Source organism: Solanum pennellii, chromosome 2, assembly GCF_001406875.1.
Source record: "Solanum pennellii chromosome 2, SPENNV200".
NCBI lineage: Eukaryota > Viridiplantae > Streptophyta > Magnoliopsida > Solanales > Solanaceae > Solanum > Solanum pennellii.
The window spans coordinates 54,333,771-54,348,747 of record NC_028638.1 but is presented as its reverse complement, the minus strand read 5'-3'; the positions used below and the strand labels follow the sequence as shown (position 1 = coordinate 54,348,747).

The 14,977-nt window shown below is 38.9% G+C and overlaps 2 protein-coding genes across 2 annotated transcripts; both read right to left on the bottom strand.

Annotated features, from left to right (window-relative positions):
- Nucleotides 1-9,237: 9,237 nt before the first annotated feature.
- On the bottom strand, nucleotides 9,238-9,546 carry LOC107010165 (non-specific lipid-transfer protein A-like). Its single transcript, XM_015209410.1, has one exon. The coding sequence runs from the start codon at nucleotides 9,544-9,546 to the stop codon at nucleotides 9,238-9,240; it is 309 nt and encodes a 102-aa protein (XP_015064896.1).
- Nucleotides 9,547-10,537: 991 nt separating this feature from the next.
- Nucleotides 10,538-14,697, bottom strand: LOC107011441 (cullin-3A-like). Its single transcript, XM_015210950.2, has 3 exons — nucleotides 14,543-14,697; nucleotides 14,125-14,424; nucleotides 10,538-12,745 (listed from the first exon to the last, which is right to left on the bottom strand). The coding sequence occupies exons 2-3, from the start codon at nucleotides 14,283-14,285 to the stop codon at nucleotides 10,705-10,707; spliced, it is 2,202 nt and encodes a 733-aa protein (XP_015066436.1). The 5' UTR covers nucleotides 14,286-14,424; nucleotides 14,543-14,697; the 3' UTR covers nucleotides 10,538-10,704.
- Between the last annotated feature and the right edge of the window lie 280 nt (nucleotides 14,698-14,977).

Below are 14,977 nucleotides of genomic sequence, written 5' to 3'. Positions count from 1 at the left end.
TTTAGGAATTTATTCTCTTGTTCTTAAATTGTAAACCACTCCTAAATCTATAAAGGAATTGGTGTGTTGAGTTAAAAGTCTAGGTTGTCCAGGTGGGATTGCTTAGTGGGTAGATTGTTTTTCTACTTTGGCTTGTTGAGCAATAGAGGTCTATTGCTTAACGGTAAGATTGATAACTCTTTCTTACATTTGGTGTAATCGTGTTTCGCTTTTGCTTTTGAAGATTAGTGAAAACGATTGAAAATCCTGTGAGACAGGTCGTGGTTTTACTCCCTTAAGCAAGGAGGTTTCCACGTAAAATCATTGTGTTGATTTTACTGCATTCAACTTTCTGGTAATTTTCTGAGTTGAAGTAAGGGACCTGGTCCATTACTTGTTAAGTGAAAGCTTACATTCTATCAAGTGGTATCAGAGCAGGCACTACCTATTTGGTTAACACCAAGGAAGTGATTTTGTTCTAAGAATGGCAGCTCCACTTAACCTCGAAGAAGGTCAGTCATCACACAGACCTCCTCGTTTCAATGGACACTTCTACAGTTGGTGGAAAGTTAGAATGCATGACTATCTCATGGCTGAAGATAGCGAGTTATGGGATATTATATTAGATGGACCCTTTGTTCCCATGATGGAAGAAAAAGATGGAGAAAAGACCATTACTGTTCCAAAGCCCAGGCAGAAATATGATGAAGCTGACAGGAAAAAGATTGAAAAGGGTTTCAGAGCTAAAACTCTTCTGGTCTGTGGGATAGGACCTGATGAGTACAACAGAGTGTCAGCCTGTGAGTCTGCTAAAGAGATTTGGGATAGCTTGTTGACGGCTCATGAAGGAACTGAACAAGTCAAAGAATCCAAGATTGACATGCTCACTTCACGATATGAAAACTTCAAAATGAAGGAAGGTGAAACAATACATGAGATGTTCACCAAGTTCTCTTCCATTACAAATGAGCTGAAAAGTCTGGGTGAACCCATAAGCATGACCAAACAAGTCAGAAAAGTGCTTCGAATTCTTCCAAAGTCTTGGGAGAGCAAAGTTGATGCCATTACAGAAGCCAAGGACTTGAAAGTGCTGACCATGGATGCGTTGATTGGAAATCTTAAAACACATGAGATGAATCGAAGCAATGATTTGTCAAAAAAGGAAGTCAAGAAGGACAAGTCTCTGATGTTAAAGTATAAATCAGAAGAAGATTCAAGTGATGATGATGATATGGCATATCTCATCAGTAGATTCCAAAAGGTTGTGAGAAAAAACAAAATGTATAAAAAGGGAACTAATGGGACTCGAAATACTGCTCAAGGTGATACTTGCTACAAGTGTGGAAAATCTGGGCACTTCATCAGAGAGTGTCCTTTGCTCAAGACTGAAAACAAGGAACATCAAAAGCACAGGGGTGACAAAGAAAACAGAAGGGACCTGGTACTTGGAAACAGAGATCGTAAAGCTGCTGCTGATATGGTTGTAAAAAGGGCTCTTGCTGCATGGGGGGATTCTTCAAGTGATTCAGAAGATCCTGATGAGTCAAAAGATGTGTCTATGGTTGCTGTGCATGAGGAGGAAACTGTCTTCAATGAAATGTTTGCTCTCATGGCACACACAGAAAATGAAGAAGAGAACAATCAGGTAACTCTTCTTGACATGAAAATTGACTTGGACAAATATTCTCTTAAGAAATTAAGAACCTTGTCAAAAGTCATGTTAGATTCTGTGATAGAGCTAACATCTGAAAGAGATGCCATTAATGCTGAACTTGAAATTCTTTCTGAAAACAAAGTTCAACTTGAAGAGACAATGGCAAAAATGGTGTCTCTAGAGTTAAATAATTCTGAACTTAAGTATCAGTTGAGTGAGCTTACTGAAAAGGCTGAAAAACTAAATGGAGAGCCAAATAGCTTGCAAGCTGAAATTGAGGAAAAATTGAAAAACTCTGAGACAAATCTCAGATTGTCACTTGAAAAGAATAACAAATTAGAACAGGATGTTGTTAAACTTAAGGAGGAACTTGAAAATTCTCTTAAGTGGACCAAATCATCAAAGTTATTGTCAAATGTGACAAGTCAGAGTAATTTCAATAAGAAAGGACTAGGAAGTCTAAACATAAGTCCTCCTTATAATCCTCACAGTAAGTATGTGTTTGTGTCTGATAATCTGTTGTGTCTGCATTGTGGAAAAAATGGACATTTGAAAAAAGAGTGTGTCAGCTGGAAAAACTCTCGTGAAAGATACTCTAATTATGCTGAAAGACAGAATGTACCAAATAAGAGACCTGGTCCTACAGAATCTGTCCCAACTCACAGATTTTCAAAGAAAAAATCTGTTCCTGCTCCTAGGTCCTTTGTTAGAAGGATTCAAAGTCTACCGTATTGGGCAAATTACAATCTGATCACTCCTTTGTCTGCCTACTGGGAACTCAAGCTGAAATGGGTTCCCAAGCTTAACAAGTGACTTTTGGTGCAGGTGAGTGAGAGGAGCAGCAGTCAGTGTTGGTATATGGATAGTGGCTGCTCTAAACATATGACTGGTGATGTAAATAACTTCCTCTCACTCAAGACCCTCCAAGGAGGAGGAGTCTCATTTGGCGATGGCAAGAAGGGGTACATTTTGGGAGTTGGGAAAGTGGGAAGATCTCTTGAAGATTCAATCGACAATGTTTACCATGTGGATGGTTTGAAGTACAGCTTGCTGAGTGTTTCACAAATCTGTGATAAAGGAAATGAAGTCAAGTTTACTTCTGAGAAATGCACTGTGGTGAGTTTAACTACAAACAAGGTAATTCTCACTGCACACAGAAGTAAAAATATGTATGTGGCAAACTTGGAAATCTCTCATGGAGATGACTTGACATGTCTCAGTGCTCAAAATGAAAATGCTGATCTCTGGCATCGTAGGCTGGGACATGTGAGTTCATCTTTATTGAATAAATTGATTTCAAAGGACCTGGTCCGAGGGTTGCCTAAGATGAAGTTTGCTGAAAATAAAATATGTGAAGCTTGTGTCAAAGGAAAGCAAATCAGATCATCTTTCAAGCCCAAGAATCAGGTAACATCATCAAGAACCTTAGAGTTGCTGCATATGGACCTGTGTGGACCCTTGAAGATTCAAAGCAGAAATGGCAAGAAGTATATTTTGGTGATTGTTGATGATTATTCAAGATACACCTGGACGAGATTTTTGAGATCAAAGGCAGATACAGCTGATGAGTTGGTGGTATTTTTCAAAATGATTCAAACCAAATTGAATCAAGTTGTTTGCAGTATTAGATCTGATCATGGGACAGAATTTGAAAACTCAACTCTCGATAGATTCTGTATGGAAAATGGTACAAGCCACAACTTCTCTGCTCCAAGAACTCCTCAACAAAATGGAGTAGTGGAGAGGAAGAACAGAACCTTGGTGAATATTGCCAGAACTATGATTATTGAATCAAATCTTCCTCAAAGTTTCTGGGCTGAAGCTGTTAACACAGCATGTCATGTTACCAACAGGTGTCTAATAAGAGCTGTGCTAAACAAGACTCCTTATGAACTACTCAACAACAAGAAGCCAATGCTGAATTACCTTAGAGCCTTTGGATGCAGATGTTTTGTGCTGAACAATGGGAAGGATGATCTGGGAAAATTTGATCCCAGAAGTGATGAAGGAGTATTTGTTGGATATTCTTCATCCAGCAAAGCCTACAGAATATTCAACAAGCGAACACAATGCATTGAAGAAAGCATTCATGTTGTTTTTGATGAAAATGGAAGCTTGAAGAGTGATGGATCAAATGATGATGATGATGTGCTAAAAATGCTAACATCCAAGAAGATTGAAGGCGCTCAAACTGATGCAGATCAACAACTGAAAAATGATTGTGAAGATCAGAATCACAGTCTACCTGAGGAAGATGCTGAGGTTGAACAGGATGATAGGGTACCTGGTACTACTCAAAACTCCAGCCAGAGTACATCAGAACCCCCAGAAGATGATGTCACTCCTGATGAAGAAGATCATGATGGTCTGCCAAATTAGTCTGCTGCAAGGTCAGGATGGGAGCATAGTTCATCACATCCTCTTGATAATCTCATCTCTCCCATGAATTCTGGAATTCAAACTAGATCAAAAACAAGAAATCTAGTTGCATTCTCAGCATTCATATCATCCATTGAGCCTAAGAATGTTAAAGAAGCATTAAGTGATGCAGACTGGATCAACTCTATGCAAGAAGAACTTCATCAGTTTGAAAGAAGTAAGGTATGGTACCTGGTTCCTCGACCTGAAGGCAGAACAATAATAGGAACCAGGTGGGTATTCAGAAACAAACTTGATGAAAGTGGAGCTATTACTAGAAATAAATCCAGGCTGGTAGTGCAAGGATACAATCAAGAAGAAGGAATTGACTATGATGAGACTTTTGCACCGGTTGCCAGAATGGAAGCTATTAGAATCTTAATAGCTTTTGCTGCTTTTATGGGATTCAAGCTGTATCAAATGGATGTGAAGAGTGCATTTCTGAATGGAGATCTCAAGGAGGAAGTATATGTCAAGCAACCTCCTGGTTTTGAAGATACAGAGCTACCAAATCATGTGTTCAGATTAAACAAGGCACTATATGGTCTGAAACAAGCTCCAAGAGCATGGTATGAAAGGCTGTCAAAATTTCTGTTGAAGAATGATTTCAAAAGAGGCAAGATAGACAATACTTTGTTCTTATTAAAAAGGGAACAAGAATTGCTTATCATTCAAGTTTATGTGGATGACATAATTTTTGGAGCCACTTCAGAACACCTGTGTGAAGAATTCTCATCACTAATGGGAAGAGAGTTTGAAATGAGCATGATGGGTGAGCTGACATTTTTCTTGGGACTGCAAATCAAGCAATCATCAAATGGAATTTCAATATGCCAGGAGAAGTACATCAAAGAGCTTTTGAAGAAATTCAACATGTTTGATTCCAAACCTATTGACACTCCTATGGGAACAAATTCCAAGATGATAGTAGAAGAATCTGATCCCCTTGTGAATCAGACAATGTACAGAGGAATTATTGGCTCCCTGCTATATCTGACTGCTAGCAGACCTGATATTGTTTACAGTGTAGGAATGTGTGCCAGGTTTCAAGCATGTCCTCGTGATTCACACCTGAAGGCTGCAAAACGCATTCTCAGATACCTGAAGAAAACAGGGGACCTGGTTCTCTTTTATCCTGCAGGTGATACTTTTGATCTGGTTGGTTTTGCAGATGCTGATTTTGCAGGTTATCAAGTTGACAGGAAGAGCACCTCTGGAATGGCTCATTTCCTTGGATCTTCACTTATCTCTTGGGGCACTAAGAAGCAGAACTCTGTGGCTCTTTCAACTGCTGAAGTTGAATATGTAGCTGCTGCAGCTTGTTGTTCTCAGTTGCTGTGGATCAGGCAACACTTAGAAGATTTTGGAATCCACATTAAAGCAATCCCTCTAATGTGTGACAACACCAGTGCTGTGAGTATGGGAAAAAACCCAGTTCATCATAAGAGAACAAAGCACATTGATGTTAGACATCATTTTTTGAGAGATCATGTTGAGAAGGGAAATATTGTGCTCACATACTGTCCAACGGAGGAACAGATTGCAGACATCTTCACCAAGGCTCTCAGCAAGGACCAATTTGAGAGAAATCGGCTGAAGTTGGGGATGTTGATCTCCAAGTGATGTTTTTAGCTTCAAACAGAAATATTCCCTCGATGGTTAGAACTGTTGTGCAGGTATCCTTTGTGTGAATTTTAAATATTTGCTCAAGATCATTTTTGTACCTTTCGTAGGTATACCTTCAATAGGGATCTGCTCAGCAAAAAGAAGAGGTTAGAACAATTAAGGAATGAAGTTAAACTCTATCATGGTACCTGGTACCTGTCCAGGTTAGCATTTTACATTAAGTTTAAACTAAAAATTTTGACCGTTGAAAATGCCACGTGTCAGTCATCGGTTACTCTGACCGATCAGTCCAATCGTTTTTTCTCTCAAACGACGCGTCTAATCAATGGACCTGGCACCTTCTCACTTCTTTTAAAAAGGGGTCTTTTCTCCTGAAACTCTCATTCATCTTGAAACTTTATCTCTCTCATTTATCACAAAGACCTCTCACATTCAAAGGCAAATCTGTCTTCCTTCTCTCTTGCGTTCTTCCTGTATCGTAACCATGTCTTCCTCGTCATCTTCTTCGACGCAAATGCTGGGCACACTTGATGAAATTACACCTCTTGCCTTCTATTCTCCAACACCTGCTCCAGCCAGCACTCCTCTCCCACCCAGTCCCTCACAAAATGCTCCAGATAACCCGTTCTTCTCCATTGATCTAAACACTTCTACAGTACCTGGTACTTGTGAAGACATGTTGCCTGACAACATGTTTGAGGGAGATCTACCAAAACACAGGGCTTCAGAGTCAAATATTCTAGCAGCGAGTGAGGAACTCGTGATTGAGAGTCTTGCAATGATGAGGGAAGAGGCCAGAACAGAACACACTGTTGCTCTTGAAAGAGAAGAGGTAAGGCCTTCTCAACCCATTTTTGACAAAACCCCAGATTTAGGGCGGTATTCTTCTTCTTCTTCATCTGAATCTGCTAGTAAAGAAGAACCTTTAAAATGGAGGGTGGAGAGTAGAAAAGGGAAAGAAAAGGTTGTGGAGGAGGCTCCTAAGAGAAGACCTAATACAAGGTCTGCTGCACAGAAATTAATGGGGGATGCCTTGAAGGCAAGTGCACGATCTGCTGCCGCAGTCAGAAGTGCACGAACTTTCAAGGTATCACACTTTAAGATACCCAAAGAAAATTTGGTTGAGTTGTCTGGGGAAGAGGTTGAAAAGAAAAGTGACAAGAAGAAGTCAGAAAAGAAAAGAGAAGTGGTTACAAAGAAGGTTGAGAAGTCACAGTCAAAAGGGAAGAAAACTGAAAGGAAGAGAAAGCGGACACAGGGACCTGGTTCTCAAGCCCAGAAAAGTGAGAATGTCAACATGCAGGAAATAGTTGACAGTCTGAGGAACCAAGCAGTTCTTGCTGGTAGAGTGTTTGATATGGGGATTATCACTCTTCCAGGCATGGACTCTCTGCACGACATGGTGGAGATCCAGTCTTGGTTGCACCTGTTCAACAAGCAATCCCCCATCCTCCATGAAGAAGAGGTCCGTGAGTTTTATTACAATGTTCAATTTCTGGAGGATGGGAGTCTCCTCACACGTGTGAACGATATTGCCATTTCTTTAAATGAGGAGATGTTGGGCAAAATACTCAGAGTGCCTACTGAGGGGACCCGGTCCGTGCAGGAGAAAACTTGCTCTTCAGAATTTGCATCTCTGATTTCAAAGACTCCCACAACCAAGGTTGCTGGGATCTATAAGAAACTCATGAAGAGTGAGTATCAGCTGGTCTTCGAGTTCGTCAACAAAGTGGTTCTCCCTCGAACTGAAAAGAGAACACTTGCTACTGCTGCTGACTTGTACATCATGGAGATGCTGTGCAGCTTTGAGGCTCTGAGTCTTCCTGGTCTTATGATTGAACACATTCACAAGACAGTTATCGAGAGGAAAGGAGTACATGGAATGGGATATGGATACTTTCTCACTAAAGTATTCACACACTTTCAGATTCCTCTTGGTATTGGAAAGGTGGGGACAGTCAAGCAGACCATCTCTGAGCACACCTTGGTTGAATGTGAGTGCATTGAAGGCAGAGGCTTGCCAAAAAGCAAAATGGCACAACTTCTTGCGGACCTGGATAAGCTTAAACATGAGACTGAGGAACTCACTGTGCGTTTGAGTGGTAAAGAGGCTGAAATTGCTGTACTCAAGGCAGAGCTTCTTACTGCACAAACTGAGGGACCTGGTTCTTCAGCTGCACAAGCTCTGGAGAAAGAGAACAAGGAGTTGAGGGCGAAGATAACTGCCCTGCAAGAAAAGGCCATCCAGGATAATGATGCTGCCAATGCACGACTCACTCTTGTTATCCAGTCCCTATCCAAGACCCCTCCCTCTTCCTAAACCTGTCAATCAAATCCCTCCTTGTTTTTTTTTTTTGTGTGGCAAATTCTCGTGTTAATGGATTTTTAGTTTGCTTTTAATGTATTATGTTATAATGGCTTGTTGGTTACTTTATTCCTTTGATGTTCTTCCCAGTTTCTTTTGTGAATGCTTGTCCTCTACTGTTTGATTGCTGATTAGCTCTGATCTTGTACAATATTTATGTTGACTCAATGGTTTACTGCATATCTTTTTTATGATGCCAAAAGGGGGAAGTAAACTGTAAGTAGCAAAATAAAAGGGAACATACATTAAGGGGGAACATGCATTAAAGGGGAATATTAAGAAAAAGGGGAATATGCAGAAAGGGGGAATACAATGTCAGGGGGAACGACTCTGGTGAAGATCTCAGATCATATCATTGTTTGTCATCATCAAAAAGGGGGAAAATGTTATTTGTAGTTTTGATGATTTGACAAACTTAGGGACCTCATAAAGGTACCGGGTTTTCTACTTGAGTATTGCAGGTGTCTTGTTTGAAGTATTGCAGATGAAACAAACCCAGGGACCTAGTAGAGGTACCAGGCTCTCTTGAGAGTGAGCCAGTCGACTGCCAGCTGGAGATAGTACAGAAAGTAGGTGCACACTTCCCGATGGCGTCAGAAAGTGTGACCTTTCCAACCAATGGCAAGATGTTTAGGAAAGGGACTTGTCAATACAAAAGACACTTTCCTAAACACTTTTTGGTAGTTTTTGCAACTTGATAAACACTTTTCAAGAACTCTTGCAAAGGCTAACAAAAAGGCAAAAGGCAGAATCATTCCTCGAACAACAGCAACATCTGGAGCTTTTCGTCTAGTTGTTTTAGGAATTTATTCTCTTGTTCTTAAATTGTAAACCACTCCTAAATCTATAAAGGAATTGGTGTGTTGAGTTAAAAGTCTAGGTTGTCCAGGTGGGATTGCTTAGTGGGTAGATTGTTTTTCTACTTTGGCTTGTTGAGCAATAGAGGTCTATTGCTTAACGGTAAGATTGATAACTCTTTCTTATATTTGGTGTAATCGTGTTTCGCTTTTGCTTTTGAAGATTAGTGAAAACGATTGAAAATCCTGTGAGACAGGTCGTGGTTTTACTCCCTTAAGCAAGGAGGTTTCCACATAAAATCATTGTGTTGATTTTACTGCATTCAACTTTCTGGTAATTTTCTGAGTTGAAGTAAGGGACCTGGTCCATTACTTGTTAAGTGAAAGCATACATTCTATCAGATTGGGATAGGAGTAGTAAGACCACAGCGTGAAGGGAGATTAGATGCAGCATCTGGCTTAACATTAGGATAACGAGCAGCAGCAGATTTCATACATTCACAAGCAACTTGCCGATCTTGCTGTGTTGGAGTTGTTTCTACTACTTTTTTCACACCATCACAACATGAACCTGATGGATCTCCACCTTGTGTCAAATAAGGCACACAAGGGGCTAGTGCTCCACCAACTTCACCACAATTAATCGATTCTCCTAGTTGCACTACCACAACTAGCAACATAAACAAACTCACTAAAATTCCTTTCATCTTTTTCTTCAAATCGTCTCTATGTTGAGGAGATGCAGTAGAGTATTTATACTAGTTGCCGGGACGGAAGGTGTTTGATGCAAAATATAAATTTATACGTAAAAATTCATTAAAATTGCAATAAATAATAGATTTAAATTTTGGAACCGCATTTGTCGATTATAGATGGAACATGAATAGCGTGTTGGAGATATAGTAACGCTTGCGGACATTGGGTCGTTTAATTCATCTTTAGGGTGTCGTTTTGTTACTAAATTTAGCAAATTGGACTCAAACTTTTTATTTCCTTCCCCATTTTGAAACTTTGAAGGAAGGATTTCAGGGAAAGAACCCGAGCTCTTCGTGAAGAATTATTCACGTGAAGTCTACTACTTTGTTATTTAACATTATCAATAGGTGCTATTAATTAAATACATGAAACTTATGCAAAAATATTGTTGATGTTATTACGTCGTAACTAGTACTACTGATTTAATTATTTTCTTAGAGTATGTAAAATTATTGCATCAAAAATAAGAAAACTGACTTCCGTCACTAATAGGCACAAGTCATGTTTCTTTTGAATATTATATTTACTTCAGCAAACAATTACACAGGTTCCACCTTATATATAAGTTTAATTAATTACCTGAACATCTAATCAAACACAAAAAGGAAACCTACCTCGAAGATAATTTTTCAAAGAACAACATTATGCGTTATCCCAAATACACCAAATCATTTTTTTTTCTAAACAGTAGTTCTATCACACGTATAGTTCTTTTCTCACGTCGTATTAAATTTATCAACCACATCTTCATATAATTGTTCACTAATATTAACATGTACCTCAAAAATTCATCTGCTGCACATGATTATTACAAAAATTGCTGCATAATAAGGGTTGGACTATTTAACACAGCATCTACTACTAATATTAAACCCATTCCAGTTCAAGTTACCCAGAATTCTCTCTGAGACTTGTAAGCTTATCTAGTTCAGATGTCGATAATTGCAAACAAGTAGAACGGAAAAAGTAGAATAAAATGGATGTGCAAACAACTGTCATTAAAGCCCGCCTGGGCACCAAGTGACTTGATAAACATTCAAACTTACATTGTGACAAGTTAAGGCCCAACAAATCCCCAAAAAATCACAGGTTCAGTGCCTGTGGCATCTTCAAGCCAAATAACGATACAACTTCCTATCTGTTTTATCCCTCTCCAAGAATTCACGCTCAATCAAAGACTCAATTCGTTTCTTTATGACAACTGGGTTTGGCAGGAATCGAGACTGCAGCTGCTTTGTTACTTCAGCAACTATATTGTTGTGATCTAGCACCCTCCGAGATTTCATGATTCGGACAATTGCTGCCTCTATCTGTGGCTTTCGGTCCTCCTCCACTCTCTGCCTAGTCTCCTGTTTCTCAGGTTCTGACTCCTTTTGTGCAACAACAGTACCTATCTTCACCTTGTAGAACTTGCTCGAGAATTTATCGTTGAAGTAAAAGGTATCATCTTCAGCAATATCTTTGCTCATTGGTTCCTTCCTCAAAACATTCTTCCCCTTGACACAGGCGAGAGATTGTAAGCACCTCTTTAAGTCTGAAGCTGGTATTTCTGTAGCCTGTTCAATTTCTTTGTAACTCATTCGATCCGATTTGTTGAACAACATAAGGATGCACATCTGATAAGTGGAAACATTAAGCTCGTGCTTTTGTCCCTTTCCAAATGTAGCTTTCAGATCAGCAGTCCCCATATTTGTCTGCCATGACAACCTCCTACCCGTATGGGTCCCCAGATAGTATGTCTTGAACCTATCACAGACACCTAAGATTTCCGAAGGAAGATTGCAAGTATTAACAGATTGTGTAGGCCAGGACCCAGTAGTAAGAACCTGGACAGTAAGTGAAGGACCCTCTGCAAGATCAGCACCCACAGCAGCATGAAAACCCTGCATTGTATCCTGTGAGGTCTTCATATCAGTAAACATGCCTTCCAGTTTTGAGGTGAACTGGTACCCGCATTCTGTTTTAAGCTTAACTATCAAACTTCTTTCTGCGTCATCAGATACCGTCTTCCCTGAGAGTAGCCTCTTTGCCAAGTGCTGCTTGTAGTACTTCTCAAACACATCTTTCTCCTGAAGGTAGCGGAAGAGCATCATCACTTTGTCTAATATGATCTCTACATCCTCCTCAGTAACCCCTTTCAGCCCTTTCCGAAGTTTGTCATCCACAAACAAAGAGATGAACTCTGGTGATCGTGGATTCAGATTAATGAAGAACTCAAATGAGGAATTGAGAGCATTCTGGAATGTTTTGTCATTGTTAAATGCTGAACTAATGATCTTATCATGCTTATCCTTCTCATCCAAAAGCCTCTGCACAAAGTCTACAGGATCCTTCAACTTTTCTGGATCAGTGACAAGCTGCTTCCCAATTTCTCTAATATGAGAAGTCATGACATCTCTAATCAGTGCGAGCCCAGTTGACACTCTTCGCAACAAGTTGTACATCCGTCCTAAATCTTCGTACTTGTCATTTACGATCATATTCACTAAGCCCGAGTTCTCCATATGAACCAGCCTGTGCATATGGCTTTCAATCATCTGTTTCTCCACAACATTAGTAAGTTTGGGTTCACTTTTTGTATCTAAATAGTGGGACACTCTTTCAATCTCTTCCATGAGACGTTTCTCAGCTTTCTTCAGATAATCCCCACAATCGCAGCACTCAATGTATTGCTGAGACTCAAGCCGATAGAAATCAGCCGAGACATCAAGAAACGGTTTTTCAAAGTCTTCTTGGTATACTGAAGACCCTAAATCCATTAGCATTTGTATTACGTTCCTCATCAAACCCCTGTTTATCACTTCACCGGTCCTCTCACGCTGAACTAGTTCAAGAAGTGTGTCCTGAAGCCTTTTGTGTATTTTGCTAGAGTGGATGACGTTGTCTCTCCATAAATTCAAACCAAGCTCATGAACAGGTGTTTTGTGAGTACTAGGAATGAAAGTTCTATCCATATACATCAATATATCTCGAATCATTTGCAGTGCCTTGTTATGCTCTGCCCATATCCGATTCAATTCTTCAAGAAACAACCCTCCCTGTGTAGATTCAATATGTTTTGCAATTTCCTTCAAATGTGCTGTCATAGTTGACACAAGTCCTGCATAGAGCTTCTCCCCAAATTTGTGTAGTACCATGTTATATGCATTTCTGCTCAGATTTCAGATAATAAGAACATCAATGTAATAAGACGGATATTCAAGAAGAAAAAACTATCAAAATAAAGGTGGCAGATTGCCTCCTTAAAATACAAGCAATAGAACTTGTCACTAAGCTCAATTACAGAAGAAAAAGATTAAAGCAAGTAATTGTATCAACATCTAAACTCCCATTCCCCAATAAATGGTAAGTGAAGTGATATATTGAAACTATCTGTTCATGTCAACTGGGAAGTTGTGTGGTTTATGCATGAAAACATTTGGCAAAAAAGCTAACAAATCTTTTGACGACAAGTGCTATACCACCTATAATATACCTTAACCAAATAAACAGGAACAGTTTGGACTTAGAAGGGCAAGGAATAACTTAATACTTGCACTTAAATGACATAGATGTGTACTTAAAAGAGGAGCATACTTCCATATAAATTATCACGTCGCTATTCAGAAATCTAATACGAAGAGAAGAACCTTTTACAAAGTTATCTAGTCCACTTATTAAAAGAAAAACCTCTAAAGCTCAATCTTCAACAATAAACGTTCTGTGCGGGATTTTTCGTGTGAATCTACAAGGACTGCATTCCCTAACCGACATAATAGTATCTCTATATCATATTGCATTTCCTTCCCCTCAAATGAAAATATTCTCGCAAAATTAACTACAACTATTTAACTTACTTAGGTGGAATGAGGTAACTTTTTTCCTCCTGATAATATAAGAACATCTACATTTGACAAACCAGCCTGAGGTATCAGCTTTTTATGTTGCATCAATGTCAACCTAACCGTGACTCACATTTTAATAAACTATGGTCAAAATTGTGACCACAAATCCTCCTCTTGCATTCGTCAGCATGGAAAGGAGCCTGATCGGGTGGAACAAAGAGGTATTAAATAAAAAAGCACATCCAAAAAAACAATTATTTAGGGTTCTCTAATATACCAACCTACAAATAGACTAAATGGACTACTACCAATTAACTTGTTATAATCCATATACTAGTATTTATCCTATAGTTTCAAGTCTCTTAATACAGTCATCAGACCAAAATTAACCTCGCCCAGCAACAGCCAACAGGTACCAAGTTACTATGTCCACGAAACTAGGACAGATGAAAATATATCTACTAGTGTTTTCACTTCTGCTGGGTTTAGGAACCTGAGAACTCATGATTCTCGACTTACTACATTGACCACTATACCGCATCCTTGGGTGCCTATGTGTTGAGTAATTTAACAGCTATCAATTCTCCCTCAAACATCATAATACAAACAATTACTTCTCCGCTAATAAAACAACTTATAACAAGTAGCAACATCACCAAAGGAAAATCTTAAACAAAAAAAAAACAAAGAAAGGAAGAAGCAAACCTGTAGAGCTCTTCAAAACTTAGACCACTGGCGTTATGATTGTAAATCTCATGAATCGCATGTTCAAGGATCTTCCAAGTTTTTTCAGCATACTTCGGATCCACAACAACCCGATGCTTAAATGCCTCTATCTGGAAATTTTTTTTCTTCGGTGCACTCATTTTTCTGAATTTCCGAAGTCACACGCTGCCTGAATATTCCAACTTCCACAATCTAAACTTACTAAACCCGTTAATAACCCGAAATCGACCGATCAGGTTTTAAAATCACCGATCTAATAATTAGGGATTTAGGGTTTCTCTGCAAATGAAAAAAAAATCAAAAAATTGTACTTTAGCGATTAAGAAATTAGAAATGGAATTGAACTTTGAAATTAACAGAAGAAGAAGATTGATGAATTAACAAGAAGATGGCTAACCAGAGAGCCACTTTTGGTCGGTTGAAACTTTGAGCGTTTTCTTCTATGTTACACTGCTTTCTTCCTATCTGTCATTGTTATTTATATTTCAATCATTTCTTATTTCTATGTTGTTCGTTTACCCCTCAGAGTCTCGTTTTTCCTGTTTTGGGTTTTTGAGTCTATATTTGGGACTTCAAAGCCCGGCAAAATGGCCCACCAAATTCCAAGTGCAAAAGCATCATCAAATTGAGAATTTCAAATTGGAAAAATAACTTAAATACACGNTATTTAAAGGAAAAATAACTTAAATACACAACTATAAGTTTTATATTCTCTAATTTTCCCTTTTTTTTTTAAATATTACATAATTTCCTTTTTTTTTAATTTTAGTAGAAGTGTATAGATACATAACATTCTCTCTCCTATATTACACAATTAGCCAATATAATGCCT